This window comes from Anser cygnoides, chromosome 6 (assembly GCF_040182565.1).
Source record: "Anser cygnoides isolate HZ-2024a breed goose chromosome 6, Taihu_goose_T2T_genome, whole genome shotgun sequence".
NCBI classification, from domain to species: domain Eukaryota; kingdom Metazoa; phylum Chordata; class Aves; order Anseriformes; family Anatidae; genus Anser; species Anser cygnoides.
The window spans coordinates 23121685-23143483 of record NC_089878.1 but is presented as its reverse complement, the minus strand read 5'-3'; the positions used below and the strand labels follow the sequence as shown (position 1 = coordinate 23143483).

At 35.7% G+C, this 21799-nt stretch overlaps 2 protein-coding genes across 5 annotated transcripts in view; one reads left to right on the top strand and one right to left on the bottom strand.

Annotated features, from left to right (window-relative positions):
* Nucleotides 1–279: 279 nt before the first annotated feature.
* Nucleotides 280–21690, bottom strand: SLC38A11 (solute carrier family 38 member 11). Of its 3 annotated transcripts, none has more exons than XM_048061461.2 (12): nucleotides 21253–21689; nucleotides 18936–19053; nucleotides 18455–18529; nucleotides 17122–17256; nucleotides 15786–15851; nucleotides 14063–14169; nucleotides 13441–13520; nucleotides 5446–5516; nucleotides 4307–4468; nucleotides 2470–2582; nucleotides 1701–1832; nucleotides 280–587 (listed from the first exon to the last, which is right to left on the bottom strand). In XM_048061461.2, the coding sequence occupies exons 1-12, from the start codon at nucleotides 21295–21297 to the stop codon at nucleotides 342–344; spliced, it is 1350 nt and encodes a 449-aa protein (XP_047917418.2). In that variant the 5' UTR covers nucleotides 21298–21689; the 3' UTR covers nucleotides 280–341. The 3 variants fall into 3 exon arrangements, with proteins under 3 accessions (XP_047917418.2, XP_047917420.1, XP_047917419.2); XM_048061463.2 differs by lacking the exon at nucleotides 21253–21689 and adding an exon at nucleotides 17850–17950 and having other exon boundaries at nucleotides 18936–19002; XM_048061462.2 differs by lacking the exon at nucleotides 17122–17256 and having other exon boundaries at nucleotides 21253–21690.
* LOC106029947 (sodium channel protein type 2 subunit alpha) overlaps nucleotides 21444–21799 on the top strand; it is a 195411-nt gene continuing 195055 nt past the window's right edge. For both annotated transcript variants that reach the window (XM_066999708.1, XM_066999707.1), the window contains exon 1: nucleotides 21444–21579. The gene's annotated coding sequence lies outside the window, so the exon portion shown is untranslated. The remainder of the gene's footprint in view (nucleotides 21580–21799) is intronic.

The window sequence follows — 21799 nt, the reverse complement described above, 5'->3', positions numbered from 1 at the left end:
AAAAGCAATGAAACATGGGAAGCGTTTACATTCCTACACATTTCACCTATAATTTTTAAGCTGCATTGGTGACTCACTAACGTAAATTAAGCTTTTTTGGAAGGTTTGCAAGTTAAACAAGTAATGTCAGCTGCAAGGCACCTTTGAGAATTTGTTTCAACAGTTAAAAGCTAAGTTTTTAATCAGAAAAAGGATAGCAACATAAAGTATATAAATACGGTTTTACAGATTAAAATTATTAGTGCATAGGAAAACATAAAATCTTTGTTCCAGGCACCTTTAAACTGGACTATATGGCTTGCTGGAAGACACACCTGATCTCATTCAGATTGGCGTGTTACCTAAGGGGGAAGTGTACTGTTGTGAAAAGAAACATTACTAGAGAAGCAGTAGAACATTTCTTTTCCATGGCTACATTCCTGGGGATGCAAAAGAGTCAAAACAAACCCAACTGTCATCACTAGCCCACCAATAACAAGAATCAGGCAGGATATGAGGTTATCCGAATGGTTCCACCGCTCTTTGGACAGCCTTAGATAACACGCTGTTGGGATGATAAAAACAAGTGGGGTAGCACTCAGAACTCCCTGTGTGTGGGAAACAACAAGAAAACCCTTTTAAGCATGTATATTTAGACCTGAAGAACAAAAATCTGAATTTGTAAATAGCCATGAATAGACTGACGCAACAGTAAAGCTGGATAATAGAGGCCTTTTCCAGTATTGCTAAATAATTTTCTTTTCCAAGTCACATATAGACATATATGTGCACACATAGTTAAATAGGTTCATTATACCAACATTCAGATATTTGGCCCAAATAGGCACATATGGATGCACAAATATACATAATTTTATTGGTTTATATATACACACATGCAAATTTTCTGCACTTGCAGTGGAAAAAAAAAAAGGAAAGAAAAACAATGGAAAAGAAATTACCAACAGTTACCATGAATAAGAAACCAAACCAAGTGGACCACTGTTTATTTTGAGACAGTTATAATTTGGAAAGAATTAACTCAGGGGAAACTATGTAGGTAATTATTTCAGATAGACGGTAATTGGATAGCTTATCTGAATATTCAGGCTGGTTCTATAATATTAGTCCAAGCATGTTCTGCTAAATCATTGCTACAGAATCACTTATTACTGCTCAGTTGGCAGATAAACTGCACTGTGGTTCAGAGCAATGTACACGTACTTACACGTATCACATAGTGTAAAGAATAAGCCCCTCGATTTTGTTCCATCAGTTTCAGGTAAGTGTGCAATATATGGCTTGCAATTGTCATTGAATGCATGGACAGGGATGTAAAAAGCCAATTCTAAAATAATTCCATAAAGAAAGGCTGCACTTAAAAGTTTTCTCCAACTTCTAACTATATTTTTCACATCTGATTTATTTATTAAAAATAGCTGACATGAAATTCAAGGTAAAATATTACAAATGATGTATATTACAAATGAAGTTTAGAATAAATGTAGATTAGATTTTTAATTATTTCCTTTGTTAAAGCTTCCTTTTTCAGTTATACTATTTACAACCACTGAACAATTCCTTTTTTTTCTGCTAACGCTTCTATCTGAGTACTATGCTGAATTGCATAAGTTTTTTAGTAGAGCTACAGATTTTTCTGAGTTGTCTTTTATAAAAAAAAAAGTGATTTATTAAATAGAAGAGTATGCAGGTTCACTTACATTCAGCTCTAAAACTATTCCAAGGCAATCATACACTAACGATACACCAGTTGCCACAGCAATGATAATTACTGTCACAACAATATGGAAAACGGTTGAGAGGTTCCCATGGAAAAACACATTGGCAATCACCTGAAACAGAACCACAGTTTTAAACCTTGAATTTGCTCTTTATTTTAACAGCCAGCTTATAACAAATCTTCTAACGTTAGGAAGCTAAAAAAGTGGGTGAGAAAATACTCACTGAACTTTGAATCTTGCTTCAAGAAAACATCATCTGCTTCCAAAAATAACTCATAGAAAGCATTACTAAAATCGCAGAAAACTTTCAATACTGGCTTAGTTACATCTGCAGGATTTATTTTCCTCTCATTTTCCTGCTACAGAACAAAACCACTTGCAACCACTGATTGAACAGATGGATTTCCTAGAGATACTTTCACCCAGCAAAGCTAGTAAGCGTGGTTAATGTATTATTTTTAGCTATTCAACATAATGTCTACAGTAACATTTATACCAAAAATGGAATTTTATGCAGACTTTATAGCTGTTGTTAATATATTAGGTAACATTATAATTAGTGTAACATAATATTACCAGAATCTCAACAGTACAAATAGTACCCTCATATTCATTGCATCAGCAGAATAGTATCTGTTGATATTTATTACAGACCAGCCATTGACTTCAGCCACAACATGTATTAATAATGTTCTCGCATTATTAATAATATCAACATTGTTAAAGGGAGAACGTAATAAATGCTTACCTCTCTGGTCACAAAACATTCAAGGGGGAAGGTCAAAATTACAGTAACTCCATAACAAAACCTCCCAAATGTAGCAAGGTTGTCATCTCTACAGTAGTTTTCAAATATATCTCCTGAGGCATAGCAAAACATTGATTAGTTTGAACTCATCTCATTTGCAAATTGAAGTGTAAGTTAATGGAGTCACTAGAGTAATTGAGACTTTCTGTTCCCCTTTCCTGATACATCAAGAAAGTCTAGTTACAGTCAAGTTATGTTCAGGAGGAATTTTCATCTTAACTTGCTGTTAGCAGTGTTTTTATTTGAAGTAGTGTTTATCTTTCAAAAATATTTTAATATATTTTAATATATATGCTGTCCTCTCCTTAGCATCTATTTCATATGAAATGCTGGTTTTTAACTCAGTACAGGACAGAGAAAGCTCGTACATAAAATATTTAATTTAGAATGTAAGTCATCTAACAAGAACAGTTAATACTAGGAAGGCCAGGGAGTTACCTCTGAATAACTGCATCTCCCTGATACTATCTAATCATAGCTGGTAAGCTGCAATGAAGATTTTCAAATATTCTGACCCTGAAAGCCCATTATAAATATATATGGGTTATTAAGCAGTAAATCTTTTTATATCTAGCAACTAAAGCATTGCAAGAGAATTTAGATCATCTTGTTTAGTGGTTACAGCAAAGAATCTGGAATCATGATCTATCAGGCACAAGAAAAACCGCAAGATAGTAGTCAGATGATGTACCACATCTTTTCTACCTGTTTATTATACTGTCTTATGATTTACCACTTTCAGGATCACAACGGCACTGAAGAAGGAATAGGATGTGCTTCAAAGAAGATATCTGGAAGATTTTGACAGGAGATACAGAAGGTAAGATGGAACCTGTCTACAGTAGAATCATATGTTGAGGGATAGCTGCAGTCAGCACTCTCTATATTTGAAATATCTCAAGCCAGTTTGCACTTAGTCTGCCTACAGTTGTGTCTAGGCCAGCAAATTAGGCTGTACAAACAGTACTGGAAGGAGGAAAAAAGGAGAACAGATCAACTAGTAACCCCCACCCCACAATTCCTCTGTTCTCAGCTAAATGCTGCTTTTCTTTACAAAAGGAAAAAAGCTCAGAAGCATTCTCCCACAATTTGGAATAACACTATAACAGAAAAGCTGATTGTTTATGCAATGTGTATTTTTCCCTGAGGAACTAATGTGCTGAACAATATAATGCATTTTCTTCCAAAAGCACTTTTTCCATTTCTTTTTAAACAAAATCACATAAAATAGTATAATTATCAGTACATGTTATTTATATATTACATTAATATACATACACACATACACAGAGACGTGACAATAGCATTAGTTACACTAAAATGGCTGTTGTAATGATAGAAAGTATCTTTAAGTCAGAGCTAGGATGCTATATTTGCACAGACAGGAGAAGATACGGAAGAATGTACAGAAATGTGTATCCAGGCACCCTAACAAAAAATCAAAGCAAGTTTTTCTTCTTCCTGCTCTCTTTGTTAAAGGACCATGTGGCTAAATTACAGCTGTTTAGTCCTCATAAGTATTTGGATATGGAAACATTCAAAGGTGATTTTCAGTGGTAAGCCTTCCACTTGGGAATCTGACACCTATTAACATATAGCTCACATCTTTGTATCTTGTTTTGGTTGATGGGTAACTACAAGGAATGTCTGTCCTAGCTGTTTCTGTCCACGGTAGATGTAAAAATGCCAAGATCGTACTAAGGTATTATAAACAGAACTCAGAAATTAAGTGTAATGACTATAGAAAGCACCAAAATTGAGAGATTGAGCAGTTTACCTTCTGTGTATCCTGTAAAAGTCATGTACCCACACGCAGCAAATAGTACACTGATAACAACAGCAAGGGAGACAGACACATGTGTGATTCGAGACCAGTTGTTTAACGTGGGTTCTTCCAGAGAGCCATATATTAAAAAGCTGTTATGGTGGCAGATGAATGCTGAAACACACATGACATTTAAAGCAAATATATGAATTCATGCACATACACGTATAAAATAAATTAATGGAGTATATATTTCAAGGTAGGGGAGACAACGCAGTTTGATACCATTTATTATTAAATATGAATATTAAATCTGCACTGAATAGCAAAGATAAATGGCTTGAACTTTCACTTAATTGATTTGATGCAGGTTCATATTCATCCTGGGATGATTCTGATTACATTACCCTAAAATGCCATGTTGTTTCTTCCCACTCCCCTATCCATATCTGCATTCCACTTAGAGTTCTTTCTGCTCTTTTGCACGAGAACCCAATGGCACTTCAGAGATTCTTTCAAATCCACAGAACCATTTGCTACTTTCAGACATCCTATGACATCCATTTTAGACAGCATCAAACATAGGGAGGCCTCATATTACAGCATTAACAAGAAGTGAGATACAATGTCCCCCAGGCAGAATGGGTTTTACAATGACGATAACGGAGGTGAGTTGAAACTCATCTGAATGGTTCATTGTTGGAAATGGGAGGAGACAGGCACTCTATAAGGCCTCACTCTATAGTGAATGTATGCGTCTCAGTCCAATACCTTTCTGTTACAGTTTACCCAAGAAAATGCAGACTGATCATAGCCTTCCCAGTTTAGGAATTAGACTAGCATTACTGATACAGGTGCTTTAAAATATGAACTATAAAGTGGATTCACATGTGCCACACTGCTATCTCTGCTACAGCAGCAACAGCTTCTATGGCAGGATGGACAACAGATTGTTGTAATGTCTTAAATTCTAACAACTAAGTTCACCTATGGATAATACAAAAATCAATTCCAGCTTTCCGTAAACAAGCTTAAAATGAATATATATAATAAAAAAGTACAGTTAAAAATACACAATTTCTAGGTTAATAAAAATCAAATAATTTTTTTTTTTTACAGTTGAAGACTGAAAATATAAAAAAAAGACTTACCAAATGACATCACCCCAATGGCTTGTACTGCATTTGATTTTGCAAATATCCATGCATTTTCTGATTTGGGTCTAAAACAGAATTTAATATATTACACTCTTTTCAACCATCAATTACAAAAAATAATTTTAAATACTATGCTGTAATACAGAATTACTAGTCAGAACTCCAGAGCTATCTGAATTAGGCTAGTATTCATCAACAATAAGCTGAAACCAGGGAGATGCCCTTCTCACCTTTCCTGTTTTGATTAAAGTGTTCCTGGAACCTGTTTTTTTTGCAGCCCAAACTGTCAGCCTGTTTCAGCAGCCAGTTCTGTAAATAAACTCTTCAAGTCATCATTTATCAAGAAACAGTAACTGGGAAGGTAAAAGCTGTTACTGATTCTGGCTGAGGTTATCTCAACCCAAAATCTCCTCAGACTATTCAGAGGCAATTTTTTCCTTTGAATTTGCAAACGTAATTCATGGAGTGCAGAGATACTTTTTCCCTAGGTCACAAATCAAGTGAGGCAGTCTGTCTTTATTTACACCTGTTTCAACTACTCCTCATCTTAAAGGAACTGTGCTAGTTCCCAAAGGAGTGACAAAATAAACTTTAAGAAAGTGTATGGAGACTCTTATTATCAGGCAGGAACGTAATATCCTCTATATCTGGTCCTCTAAGTTATGCCCACAGTTTTGGGCTTTGTTAATAGTAAACCTTAGAGGAGGACAACAGAAAACTGTCAGCAATCTTCATTAAAACCCACTTGAAATAAAATCAAATTCTCTGAACAAAGAACCGAAAGGAATGAAAGAGAATGGCAGGAAGTATTCATTGCCAGACCCGCAGTTTGCTAAAAATATCAAATGAAATTCAATATCCAATGAAGCCTTATATTTGTAATATTGAAGCAAAAAGCATGGGTGCAGAGAAATTTGCCTTTAAAAAGTGTGCTGCTACTATGATTGCTCCATTTTTACTTAGAGGGAAAGCAGCTGCCACCTGAGGCCTTAGCTGCTATCTTCCTGCTGCCCTACAAAGCAGTATGACAGTCACACCAGTTCTGTGAAGGTAACACTGGGAGCTTTGTCTCTCCTTCTGGTAACTAGGTGGTTTTGACAGCCATAGTGGCACATGCTATGCTAGATTTCATTGCTGCCAAATTTTTAAACACGATTAGAAAAAAAGTAGTTGTTTTTGTTAGTTTCCTGTTTGAGAACTCAGATCTCACTATATCTTGAGAACTCAAGTAGTCATGTCTTCCCTCTCCATATTAAAAACCTGATTTCCAGCATCCGATGTGCATTCAGCTTAGACTTACAACAACTTTTAGGCTCTTAAGCTGTGGTTGCTATAACCTTAATTTCAAGGTCAAACAGGACCTGAACATCAAAATCAAGCTCAGTTTTTTTCAGCTTGGATGCATTATACATTTTTGACTAGACTAGATTTCTAGTCTTAAGCAGCTGAATATGGCCCTCCTAAAATATTCTCAGATTCAGAAGCAATATAGATGTAATAAACACTGTGAATGAAATAGATATTGTGCATTTGTTTTATGAAATAGATCTGACCAGCTACAGCTGCTGCAGTTCATTATATAGAGTAGCTTCCTTTACTGATATGAAATCAGTTGCATCAAGTTAGAGATGTCTGTGGATAATTCATATTCATAATTTTGAATGTCTTTTTCAGGAAACTATTCACATCTCATAGACAGTAATATTACAAAAAATAGACTATAGGAAACAAATCTTAAAACTGTTCTGTTCTATAACCACTAGAGGTCAGCTTTGAAATCAAACAGAAAATGAAAATGTCTTATATTATCCTTTGACAATAGATTTTTTTTAAAGTTAGCTTATCGCTTTTCTATTCATAAGAATTTAAGATTATCTAATGCCCTGTAGAAAGAATATTTCTAAAATGCACAGAAATAAAGAATGCTTTTATCTGAAACACCTCTTGATCAGACACCCATAACAGCTTCAAACTTCTTTTCTGTGAAAATAGCACATCCCGTGCAACAATATAGCCATATTATAAACTCCCTATAAATGGGATTTAAACATCAGAATGGAAAAAGCATGTAGATTTCAGTTGTAACATCTTGGAAAGTGACCAGATAATTTAGGAAAACATCAGGAGCTAGTTTTCCACCTGCATAGCAATAGCATATGCGCTGGCAATATGCAGACTGAAATAACGCTTTGTGGATGAATAGTAAACCAGATTAGGAGTACTATCTTGGAGGGAGCTGAGCGGCAAAAGAAAAAAATCCTGCTTATTTATCAATGTAAGAAGGTAAACTCCTTCCCTTTCCAGACCTGTGATTTGAACATCGTCAGCGGATTGCCATGTCTTAGAATGCACATTGGTATGGATGATGAATGCAACAGATCATGACTCAGTATTTCTTACAATAAGTTATATACTCCTGCAGGTTATTTGAAAAGCATTTTCAGACCTTGGGAATAGAGACCTCCCACAGATATGCTACATAAATAACAAGTGAAAGTAACATGCTAATGGGAATCTGTTTGAAATAACAAATATCAAAATTCAAGCAACGTATTTGCATAACAGACTTCCATACAATATATGCTTTTAGGTCAAAAACAAATGTGTTCACAAAGACTTGAGAAATTCACAAAGAAAAAATCCGTTAGTGAATATCATGGTCTAGATATAAGAACACTAGCCACATACAGATGAGGGTAAACATACATAAAATTTATATAAATGTTTGTCTGCGTAGACAGACATACACAGGCTGACTGAGAGTATCAGAAGAATACCAGGTAACTCTATACCTGTTCGAGTCTTTCGATCCTGCTGCTGCTGTTAAAGACAGGTCCTTGTCAAAAGGAAGAAAAACAAACAAAACTTTATTCTGACCCAGTTTGACCTACTTTCTCGCTAGGAATTGTTAGGGGATGATTTCAACTGCTGCTTACAAGAATAGCAGTAGCTGTGAATATCCATGAATGATAAAAATAGCTAGCTTACTGCTCCACGCTCAGTGTATAAAAACCACAGGCTATGCCTGCACAATTTTTTTTTCATGCCGGAGAAGCAGCAGGAGGATGAAACAAACGTTTGTGATGCTAAATGCTCTTGGTTAAAGCTGTGCTATCTGTAATATAAAGTAGTTGAAATACAACACAAAAGTTGAGAGTATGTAACTCTGATTCTTGGAACAAAAATAATAAAAGATTGAACAAAAAAAAGACTTTCCAAGGGAGATACCGGCCGGGAAAATCTCTCAGCTGGAAGTAAGACAACAGCAAGACAGGCTGACAATTAGAATCATCAGTGGCAAGGTGGTGAAACCTAGTGGTGAAGAAAGCCTAGTGGTTAATAAAATAAGGCTCTACTCAGTCTTCAGTATACTTAAGGAAAAGTATAGCATAATAAGCATGCTAGTGAGTTTAAAAATGTTAAAAGTGTTTTGAAGAGATTGGTGTTTACCTATGTAAGAACAGGTAGGAAAATATGAAAAGAACAAACACGCCATGCAAAAGCTAAGAGTTCCTAAAGGGGTAAAGGCATTTCACATCCAGATCCTGAGTAAGAGTCAGGCAAAACTGTTTGAAAGCCTACAACAGAATGTCTTCTATCTTGTGTAAAACATTTACAGTAGACTAGTCCCCATCACAAGATCTATGCTATGCAGAAATTTTCTGTCATTTATGTAGAAATGCTGCCAAACGCAGTACAGCAGAGTACATCAGAAACAAAATATCCTAAAAGAGAGTAAGAGAAACCTACATCCCTGATCTCAATCCCACCAACAGGCACAAAGCACTGACTAAAATAAAATACAGTTTCTAGACAGGAAATGAAGTTATGCATTTGAGAGGGGAGCTACATGTTGGAATGAGCAAAACACTTCAATTGTTTTGGACTGAAGAACAGTGACAGACCACAAGTTTATTTTAACTGCTGGTTTGCACCTCATCAGGGAATACATGGGAGATAAATTCATGTTTAATTCAACGACGTAGACACAAAAATGTAAAATTTAGTTCTATTGTAAGGTAAAACATTTGTTGTTTCAATTTAAACTTTTAAATTTAGAGATACTGAATATAACTTCAATCAATATAATGGAACATAACACATCAGCTTTGAATCTCACATTAAATAAAGTCACCTTGTTTTTTAAAGGACATAGACAAGGTAAAACAATAAATCAGCCCCTCTTAGTTACAGCTGCTTTAATCCCCTTTTTTCCTTAATTAACAACTGACAGGTCTGTAAATGTATGGTAGCTTAGGTTTTTTTGTTTGTTTGTTTTAATTTCACCAAATTGAAGTTTAGTTTTGCTAACTGTTGGCTTATTCATATGAAGGAAAGAATCAACTTTCTACTTTCAAGTTATTGTACTGAACACTTGGTGTTTCATCCCTTTGATCAGCTACCATTTAAGTAATTCTCATGTCCTATTTATGCGTAGCAGATGCTTTTGAAGTTTTTCCTGTAGCTTTATGTATTATGCAGACACTGACATCATGACATTCTTCCCAAAAGATGATCAAATTTGTCTATCTTTATAAGATACATAAAGTATTTCTTTTTACAGCAAGGAATGTTAGTTTCATTTCTGAACCATGAAGTTACTTTACGCAGTATTAAGAAGTATCCATAGACATCTACAGTTTGAGTTATTTCTAATACATTGGTTTTGATCATAGTAGAAAAACACCCAGCCACCAGCAGGGGGGAAATAAAGCTAGGAATAGATCATCTGAATGTATTTTTATCTAACATCTTAAACTATTGAGAGTACACTCTGGGTCCAGAACACTGAATTTTATTTGCAGACACATTATGTCCTTCAGACAACAATAGTCACAAGAATTATATTAATCACAAGCAAAACAAGAAAAGAGTAGCTTAGCTTAACTTGTTATAAGAGAAAGTAAAATAAACCAAATAATACTTCAACAGAAATTAGTTATTGTTTTCCCCTGAGAGCTAACAAGAAAGTAACACTCCCAAAATGTCCCTGAACAACTCCCTCAACTCCCACAGCAATTAAAAAATAAAACAAAAATGCAACACTCCAAAGACTCATAATTGCTGCTTACAGTTTCAAACACATCAAATCATTACAAACAATAGTATTGTTGCTTTGCTAATGGTCTAACACAGCAGAAGGTTTCTGGAAGGGAAATATTCTGTTACCTTAATATTACTTTCCACTAGAACCTGAATGGCATTTAAACAAAATTACAGTTTATCATTCCCAGATAATCTTGTTGCACCCCTTAACACAAAGTAATCTTCACTTTCAAAAATCTGAAGTAAAAGGTAAGTGAAAAGTGTTCAGAGTAATTATCAAGGTGGGAAGACGTTTGAATGGGATTCCACTAGACACTGATCTGAATCCAATACTTCTGAATGTATTCAATAGTAACTCAGAAGATGGATCAAAAAGCATCCTTTGTAGAAAGCATGAAACATGCAATTAGCACAAACATGCTAGATAACAGGCTGGAAAAAAAAAATCAGAAATATGTTGACGAATGGAAAAAATCAGCTGATAAAGTAGGATTCAGTACTTCAACAACAAATTCTACAGTTACGCAGTTACAGATTTCATGAGAATGAGATGGGGAGGGAGGGGGGAGAGGGACACGACTATACCACAACCCAAACTTCACAAGAACAGAGTGAAAGAAAGGAAAGACTGCTACCTCACTGTTCTGCAGAGGAGAGGGCTCAGTGTTTCTATTAGGTTACAGACTGGACGCATGTCCACAACACCATGCCATTTTGCAAAAAGGCAAACATCAACCCAGGCTATATAAACAGGAACATGACAATCCCCAAAAGATAGTGAAAGGGACCTCAAGACACTTTGCATGTAAGATACATCAGACAATGCAGCAGGGGCACCACAATCTTGTTTCCGTTTACAGAGAAGTTAAGGCAGCCATTTAGAATGATTAGAGGTATAAGAAATGACAAGATAAGACACTAATGGAAATGTTTGTTTAGTCTATAGAAAGGAATACGAAAGAGGGACAAATTACAGCTTTTTATGGGTTTTTAAGAATTAGAAAAGGAAGGAATAGTTTGCTCTCCATATTCACTGTGGTTAGGCCACGAACATGAAATGCAGCAGGAGAGACATCATACGCAATTCAGAAAACTTCCTAAGGAAAGGCTAGTTAAGAACTGGAATGGAAAATTATGGAGTTGCCAAGAACAAACTAGACAATTACCTGTGTGCAGCAACAGATCTACAGTCATGTTACACCAGTAAAAATTAAATATTCTCTTGACCCCATCAAGAATCCCTACGGCCATACATTTTTTTTTCTACATGACAAAACTGAGATTTTCTAATCAAGATTTAAATATATATATATATATATATATTCAGAACTCCAACTTCTATTTTATATTGATAAGGACTCACAGTAAATGCATTACTTACTTGTTTCACTTGTTATGATACTGTGATGAGACCCATATTAAAACATATCAATGTGTTTATTCTCATTACAAAAAAACAGATGGCATAACTTTAGCAAAATATTATGAGGACTTACTAAAACTTACTGAAGTTTACATCTGTTTCAAACTATAACATACAGTAAAAATAGACATTGATAGAATTATTGTGAGGTAAGAAATTGATAAGTTTATCAACTTCTTAGATGAATTTATGAAAACAAGAAGTATAAATGCAAAAATGGAAGAGTCTCTAGAATTAAACAGTAAGACTTGAAGAATTTCTAAGAAAGCATCATTACTTATTGTAACAAACAACAAAGACATGCACTTCTTATATTTCCATGCACCACCACTGTTAAGAAAAAATGTTACCATAGTAACAAGGTCAGGAGTAGCCATTATATATAGCTTTCTCTTTTGACATGGAATTTTGAAATTTTGCTTCCAAATACACCTTTAACATGGTAAGACAAACATGTTACTTAAGAATAATGGGGGCGGGCTGAAATTCCACACTATTCTGAGTGGATCATTTCTACAGGTGATGGCACTTCTCTGGCACAACTTTAGAAACTGCTATTCTAATTATCTTGCTAGCATTAAAACATGAATGCCCTGCAATTAAACCGTATATCACAGCAATAAGACAAATACATAGTCATGTGCCACTGCTTAAGTAATCACAGTGGAAGAATCCACTTTGTATAGAAACAGTAGAAATACTATACAAATCTATTCCAATAAATAAAAAATCACATTCAAAAATAGCTTGTCACCTTCATTAATATATCTTCACGTTCAAAGAATAAGGAAAAAGGGATAAAGCAGACCTTCTACACCATAAATGAAAGTTATTAGGTTGATAACACTTTCTTGCAATGTAACTATAAAAATATTGCCACAACACACATTCATATGTGCACTTAATTGTCTAGAACACTCCAAAGTCAAATGTTAAAACACTACTTTAAGACTACAAGTAATGGAAAACAGTTCAGCATGTTCATATTGTTTTCTCAAATGACAGAATAAAGTCTTTGTTATTGTGTGGTTCACTTGTTTTCCTTATTTGTATTCAATTTTCATTATGAAATCATTATATTAACAGAAGAAGAAATGCTGCTAAGATACTGTCTATTTTAAGATTACAGATATAGGTTATCTGACAGTAATGGACAAAACTGAAGACTTCAAGTGATAGGCAACCTCACATGCCCTTTCAGGAACCAGCTGCTATTCGAGATAGCACATGTAATTTCCAATTCATCTGTAGTGTTGGTTTTTGTTTTGTTTGTTTTCTTTGAGACTTTTGGTGACTTTGCTTATGTGCAATGGAAGGAAAAAGGTAGGTAAGTTTTAGCAGTTCATTTTGTATTGCTATTAGTACAGATGTGTCTTTAAATTAGTACAGATTTATTTCTTTAAACACTTGTCTCTGTCAAAACACCCGTGTTCCAAAACTATGCAGATATAATGCAAGACTGATATAACCGGCTATATATGAACAAAAATTCACTTTATGGCAAGTGTAAGAATACTTACACCTGTGGACCCAATGTTACTGCCCTCACCATCACAATAACCAGGATAACAATGGTTAAAATCAGAGAAATAAGAGATACCTGTAAAACAGACAACACACAACTTCAGTTGGTAAGCTGCTGAAAGGTTCTCCTCTTAGCAGCACAACTTATTTTCAAAAAAAGAATTGGTAAACAGCTGTATTTCTAAATATCACATGTCACATATTTATAATTATGAGGCTTGTCCTATAACATCATCCTTTTATTTGTTATTCTTGTTGAATAATTAGCCAATTGCAACTATTCGTCCAACTGTAAGAGATGGTTCCCATTTAAACATTTGTAATCAGTGGTGCTCAGCATTTCAAGATCAGGCCTACAACACTCACTGCTTTAAAAAAAAAAAGATTTCTACTAGCAGTAGATGGAAAAAAAATCTAGTGATTCAGGTAGGGACCAAAGTTCTGCTTAAACTATTCCAAGTTCTCTGATACTTCTTGGGACAGAAGACAGTCTGCACTTCTAAAATATTTAATATGCTCTAGAGTTGGATGGCATTCAAATACATTAGGTCATGACTGGCACTTGTTTTCTAATGGCATAGAGGAAAGTGAACTAAATCAACTGCTATTATGATTTACCTTTCCCAATTTTGCTATGTCACGATATAAAGATAAAGGCAAGGTAAAGATGATGGTGGTAAGAAGAATTATGAAGTGACGATCTGTAAGTATATTATCTGGTCCAACTATAATCAAAAGAGAAAGAAAATTATTCCTGTAAGAGACTGACATAAGGAATAGATTAGTTGCATTCAAAAGGCTAGCAATAACAAACTTTGATGTTGACCAAGCTTTTATCTCCTTTATTCAAGATAAGAAAGTGAAATAAAGACTAACCATTAACTAACATAGGGGAAGCCATACACGGCATGCATATAATCACCAGAATTCTGCGATTTTAACCTATAGTGCATAACACGTGATATATTATATCAAACTTTGGAAGTGTGGCATTTGAATACATAGATTAGCATTAATTTCTCTCATCGTGCCTGGGTCAATGTTGGTAGACTGCAAGTAAAACCACGTTTCTTTCTGCTCTTCACTGCTGAGGATTTTTTGACAGTGTTGAGATCAATTACTGTTCTGTTGAAGATACACGAATTCTTAAAGAACAATCCTAAAGTTCATGCTGAGTGGTTCATTTGAGCACCTCTTTTCTTGTTGTCACCTGACTTCCAATTGAAAAATACAGATTACCACATAGAGGCAACAATATAACAACCTCTGCAATCATTGGAATTTTTTTGCATAACTGGTGTTTTTTTCCAAGCCAACAGCAACTTGACATGAAACATCTCACTTTTAGTCAAATTACCATGAATCATGTATTTCAATCAGCTTGCTGAATAATTTTGGCTGGAAAGTGAGTGGCAGTTGACATGAAAAGATGGTGTACAGTTCCTTTATCCTTTGGAACATCATAATGCCTTTCCCCCAGTCTTCACAGGCAGGTGAAATGATGTGACATGCTGTTGGTTCCTCCCATTAAAGAAGTCATATGATTATTAGATATTATTAGATATTATTTCACTATCAACCTGAACAGAGCGTGAGAATTAAAACTGAATCCCACATGTTGCAGGCTTCACCATCCGAAAATTATAATCTCACTAAGGAAAGAAAACAGTGCATGCAAAAACTAATTTCCACTTCACTCCAGACTTGCTCTTTTCAGTCTACTTTGCCAGAGAAAAGCGTTTAAGTTTAGCTGGCTTTGTGATGAAAAAGATGACAAACGCACACAAATAGGCTCCACTGATTCCGCTGTGAAAACTTACAGCAGCAGAAGAGTAAGAAGTGCATGAGTTAAGATCTTTAAAAGTTTTTACAGTGAATATCTAACAGAACTGGAAGTTATATATGCAGTTTATGACCAGCTATACAGATATGCTTAAGTAAGAATTAAATCCATTATATCATGTGCAAGTCATTCAGAATTATTCACTGAAGTGCAGTTTTAGTATTCAAATGTAGCACATTCAAAAATATGACAAAAAACCCATTGCAATCATATCGCTATGAAAGACTTCTATTTGCTTAGTATTTCATTGATGCACTTAGTCTTCACTGACAGAGTCCAACGACCCAAGGACTTATAGGATTTATAGTTTTGAGTTTCTTTTTGTTTAAAAAGTACTCTTACAAACATGATTTAAATTCTTAACTTAATATTTAAGGGTAATTCAGACCCAAAGTAATAGATAGATATTACTTCAGTCTGACACAGTATAAACCCCAAATACACTGCATTTCTACCTAATAAATCTTTCCCATTCTGAAATTTTAAAATGCATCTTACCTCCAGGAATTCTCAAAAAAACTTTAGTTAAAGTGTCTCCAGTTATTATGTTGTAACTAATCATAGCTTAAAGAAAATAAAAATTTGTTAGTACAAATAAAATAGAGAACATTTGATAAATATTTAAATACATGTATTCTGTAGACCTCAGGATTATGTCACTATCCCTCTTGTACGAATTCTAGCTAGCACCTAACAACTTTTAAAATTCAGGCTTAAAACAGATGTTTTAAGTCTCCTTTATTTATTTTAAAAATGTACTACCTGCGAAAGAATCCAATCAGATAAGCAAGGACACTGTGCTGTTTTCTCACATAAACTTAATTCAGAAGGGACTAAAAAAGGCTTTTAGAATTGCCTTGTTCATTTCCAACTTCAATTTTTTGTCAGTTTATTTTCAAACTCCTGTTTCAATTTAGTTATGTTCCTGTGTTAATAAAATAATCAGTCCTGGAATCAAATGCACAGGACCTCCTAGCTCATGTAGAAGTCTGAAATCTTTCAACCAGAAGAAAGGAGAAAAGATGAAGATAGCAAATATGGACTTCCATTCCTTCCTCTCATTAATAAGAGCTGTGACTTCAATACTCATATTTCATTTGTATCTTATTCTACACTGGAAGTACGTGTGCATATACACTATATATGGAAACAAATTCAAGCACGTACATTTGCAAAACTAGTTCCAAGGTAGGAACTGAAATCTCTACAATTCTTTTCCACATTCTCTCTGAAGTAATAATTACACTCTTAAGTCAATGGTAATGAATCAATATTTTCATAGGTAATTCACACTTTCAGTTTAAAGAATGAAGCTTGATAAAGCAATTCATATGAAGGTGCAAAGCTGTTGCCCACAGTAACACTAACCTGACTCCCTTAAAAATCTTGTCTACCTAAAATGACTTTAAAATGACTTCAGATTGATTAATCCCAAAGGGAAAATTTTGCTCTGGGACTCTGCAGCCACCAAATCCAGTCTCTTGGTATCCTTACCTCCTGCAGTCCTGTATGAAACAGTGCATATCAGATTCCTCATTCTAGAAGTCTCCCCTCTTTTTATTTCTCATAGCTACTTTTGTCGTTAATTTTTAAGTGTGTGATCCCAGATTTCTGTGTTATTACATTTCACTTCATTTCTATTATTCTGGTCCTCAGATTCATTGAATTCTTTTCCAGTCATTCTTCACTACTCAACAATTATTTATTTAAGGAAAGAGGCATATACAGTTTACTCTTTACAGAGTCCTTAATATTTAAGAAGTGAAAGAATAAGGTAACATGGAAAAGCTTATTATTTATAAAAAATGAAAATTTATATTTTATGTGATCTTACCAATAAATGGATATAAAAATTGAAGAGTTGAAAGAATTAGATAACCTATAAGACCATATGTTTTTCTGACCAGCTCTTGATAGGTGTTGGTACTAGACAGATTTCCTCCTTTTATCAGTAATATAATGGAATAATCTGTTAAAAAATAAAATTTTTAAAGACAGCATGAACCAACTAGCAGGTACTGTTCTTTCCTACTCCTTAAAAAAAAAAAAAGTCTGTAAGGGAAAACTGCAGCATTGGGAAAAACAGTAATGAGAAATCTTTTCAGAAAGAATTTAAATCCACCAATATCTGGAGCTGTAGGCTCATATGGTAAGGGAATTCCACTTTTCCCAATAAGGGAAAGCAGAAACAGACTCATTTTAATTAGTATCCAGTATAGTTCAAGGGAAAACTGTCAAAAGCACCAAAAATGGAAAATTAATTAACAACACAGAGGTATATAAACTAAATGTAATGTTTGGTTATATCCTCTTAGAGGCTAAAACATGAAGAATGTCAGTGTCAATTTATCTTGAAAACCACAGATGGAACCACTCTCTTGTACGAAGCAATATGCCTTGAGACAGAGCTGATGTCACAGATGGAATTACTCTGAGACAGAACCCCAACCTTTTATGAAGAACAGTATAAAATGTTGCTGTTATTTGAAACTATCCTTTAGCGATCATTTGAGCACCATGGGATTTTCCAGTCTGGATTAGTTATAGCGCAGAATTTATTACCTTAGAGTAGATGTCTTGACAGATAGTAGCTAGACCTCGTCTATTCCTCATCTGGCTTTCACTTAGCTTGTAATCTATGCTGCAATAGGAACAGTTCCTTTCTGTGAACAGTATCAGTGTTTATTATCTTCTAGGAATGACTAAAGTTATGAAACTTTCAGTCTTTACAATTTCTTTTGGAAGGTAAATCAATGATTTTTTGATGAATAATATTAAAATATTCAAAATCATAGTACACCCAGAGAGTTTAATTCTGCGGTACATTTGAGTAATATACTATCCACTCAAGGATCAGCGTCTTAGATGAAAAACGGCAGACTAAAACAGGTGATTATGAGACACAAATAAGAGCTATTCTTCCAAATGTCACCATGACCTAGTCCAAGAAACTAGGCCTCATCAAATAAAAGGCACACAAAAAGCAGCTTTATATGTTGTACAGTATAATTCTCTACTTTTACTAATCTGCTCAGGGGATTGGTGAGGTGAGAAAAAATTCCTCATTTTTATTAAGTCACAAACATAATTAAGCTATCATGAAGCTCAAAGTCATCTAAACTTTGCAAGACTGATTTTCACTTCACAACAAACTGCTTTTACAGTACCTGTGATATAGGCAACTCCAAACAGAAGCAGTACGCCTAAGGGAAAACCAGCTTCTTTCATTGAATATGGCAACCCTGTAAGCAAGAAAACAATGTTTTTGAATGTTTACAAATATTTATTTGTGATGACCAAAATAATGAAATATTCAGATTAAAATAAATTCTTTCAATATTCCAAATTGGACCATCACGCTTAATCGATGTGATTATTTTTAGTAGACCAAGGGCTGCTTAGCCACAAAGCTGAGTCAGCACCTGCTCAACCAGTACTCCGGTCATTATGGCAAAAGAGGCTGAAGGGTACTTACTACAGTGAGACCTGATCTCAGCTGAAAACACTGGATTTTCACATAATAAAAGAAAAAAGTAGAAAAAAATCTTCAGCAACAGCACCAGAAAATAAGAAGACAGCATTTTTTTCTCTACACTGAGTAGTCATGCATGTATAAACAAGGCTGAATAATAAAAAAAATACACTTACCTATAATGCCTGATCCTATGATGGAGTTGATAATGTTAAATCCAGCCGATGCCAGATTACTGTTTCCTCCTTTATTCCTGGACTTACTAACCAGAGCTGTTTGGTCATCTGTTTCTATCTGTTTCAAGAAGACAATGAAGGAATTAAAGATAGGTGAGAACAAGGATTATACATTTAATATAGCTGATTCAAAAAAAAAAAAAAAAAAGCTTTCATAGACTCAGATTTGTAGAGGTATTTTGATAATTAAATCTTTTTTTTTTTTCCCCAGTGAGAAATCAAAGGGGTGTTAAACATATAATTCCTTTATAAGCCTGACCAATAATCTTCTGTAATTAATTCTTCTCTGAAAAAATGTAAGTGGAAGAACAGAGATCTATATAAACTGAGAGGTAGGCTGTTAGAGAGCTTTTTAGTCATGATTAATATTTCTGCCTTTGGAACAAGCAGTTTTGAAAATATTTTGGCTAATCTGACTGGTCAGTAAAAACAGGCCCCTGAGCCAAGGGGAACAAAATCAATTTCAAGTTACTAGTAAAGTATGCCAACACCTGGTGATGTTTGAATTTAAGGTTTTACCCAGAATTTTCAATATTTCTATGTCTTTGAATGGTTTAGTGCGTTATGACTAGAGAATGACATTGGCTAGCCTCACAAGGTTTCTGTGGAAAAGTCTGGTACAAAGTAGAGTTTGAGGCACACATTTGTAGCTAGTGGCTTCAATGATTTACGTTCTATCTTAAAAAAATAAAAATAAATCTCCTTACAAGCATGTTGTGGTCCTCTATTTATTCACCATTTACTGCCAGAGAACTTTTTAGAATCTTTCATTAGAATGCTAGTATTTGAAATGAAGTCATATAATTAAAAAAGGAACATGCATTCAATGAAGAAAATGTCTGCTTTTTTTTTTTTTTCTACAGAAAAAAAACATCGTATACTTACCACGAAAATAAAGTCACTATTTCATGGATGCAGGAGCCTATTTAACGTATATAGCAGCTAAGTGCAAATTCAGATGCTTGCTACTAACACTCCTGGAAAAAAAACTAAAAAACTGATAAATCCAAATAGTCTGTAGCCAGTGGTATAAGATGACACGTGTAAGAGTATCTCAAGGAGGGTTAGTTATTTAATTGGAACCTTTAATCCTTTAGCAATAGTAACATAAGAATAGTAGTACTGCAAATATTGCCTGGTATCCCCTTTGTGGTAGTAATCAATGGAAGGTGCACAGAAAGAGTATCTTGTCCCAGCTTTCAACATTTTCTGTATCCTGGTCTTCCTGAGCCAGGCATGTTCTTGTTGTGTTATATTCCTCAATGGATTGCTCCTTTTTTAAGTTTTGCCCTTTTTTAAAGCCATATAAATTTTTTAGCAGCTTTTATATGGCTTTAAAGCCATATAAATTTTTTTTTGCCCTTTTTTAAAGCCATATAAATTTTTTAGCAGCTCCACTGTCCTGTGGCCACAAGCTCCATGTCTTAAGTGTGCATCGTATGTAGAGACAGATACTCTTCTTCGTTCTGAATCTGCCACTAGATATTTCCACTTGGTGCCACATAAATATTTACATCATCACAGAAAGACCAACCATAATTTCCTAGTTATCCTCTCCACACCATAGCTAGTTTTAGAGTTAACATCCTTCCCCTGCTCTTTCTGTTGTAGAATTACGAGTGGTCCATTTTAGTTCACCACTGATTCGTGCAGCAGGAGCATCACTGTTATTCTCTCATGAAACTTTAACGCCTTTTGCACAGCACACGTGGAATTGTACTGAACAGAAGAGTTTGTTTCCCTCATTTCAGTCATTACTAGAAAATGAACACAACGCTTGCTGTACATCTCACAGATTCTTTCATGAGTCTTGCCCCCCACCACACAGATGGACTCTTGGTGGGGCTTCCCCAGAGACCAGCAGAACCAGCTGCAGACACAGCACAGCTGGGGTCACAGTGATGGCAATGGACCCACCAGGACACCAGGTGCTTGAGCTCTGGAGCGAGACACTATTACAGCTGTGTCAAGTGGTCACGGTTCTGCTCTCTTACATGAATAAGACCCATCCGCTAGCTTTCTTTTTTCTTAACTCCGTTTCGTACTTAGGACTCAGTTCTTTCTCACATGAGGTAGAGGAGAATTCAACCGAGGTGAGAAATCCACAGCCACTGTCAGTGCCCTCCGGGGAGGCATGTAACAGCAAAAGCGGCCGCGACCCCCCCCAGGCGCCCCACGACGAGGGGCTGAGGGAGACGAAAAGAGAACGCCCTCTCACCTCACCTCACCTCACCCTCCCCGGCGCCACCGGGCTCACCTGCGGGGCAGCGGCCGCCGGCAGCTCCGGCCCGCCACGCTCCATCGCCGGGGGGACGCGGTGCCTTCTTCACGTTGCCGCCGAGCTGCTGCAGTTCGCCACCGCTCCCTGAGCCCTCCCAGAGTCCGGGAGAGGCAGGGACGGGCGAGTCCTCCCCCTCCTCCCGGGGCCGTGGGGCAGCCTGTGGGGGGGCGGTGCGGGCTCCCCTCAGGCGGCCGCCTACCACCGCTCCGAGTGGCGTAGAGCCCCTCAGCCTGACTCCTGCCCGCAGACCCAGCAGCAGGGCTCTCCTTCAGCGCCTCCTCAATTTGAAACGCGGCCCAGAAAGTAAGCTCCTCTCCTTTGAACTTAGGACACTCCAAGTTCGCAATTTCTTACGTATTTTTTTAACCCTGAATGCATATATAGAGCTTTCTGTGTAGGGTGCGTAGCTGAAAGCAGCTCCACTGTCAAAGCTGTTTTTTTGTATGTAGTTTTCAATATAAGGGTTATTTACTAGGTCCTGCTGCTGTATTCATTATTTTTTCTCCTCAGGTGAGGTAAGTTT

Bases quoted from the DNA above. Each gene is read 5' to 3' on its own strand.
- SLC38A11 (XM_048061461.2), bottom strand. From the start codon at position 21,297: ATGGAGCGTGGCGGGCCGGAGCTGCCGGCGGCCGCTGCCCCGCAG. The intron at 18,530-18,935 runs GTAAGTGTATTT...TCTTGCTTACAG, and splicing joins CATAGGATCAGGCATTATAG to GGTTGCCATATTCAATGAAA. The intron at 14,170-15,785 runs GTAAGATGCATT...TTTTGATTATAG, and splicing joins TTTTTTGAGAATTCCTGGAG to TTGGACCAGATAATATACTT.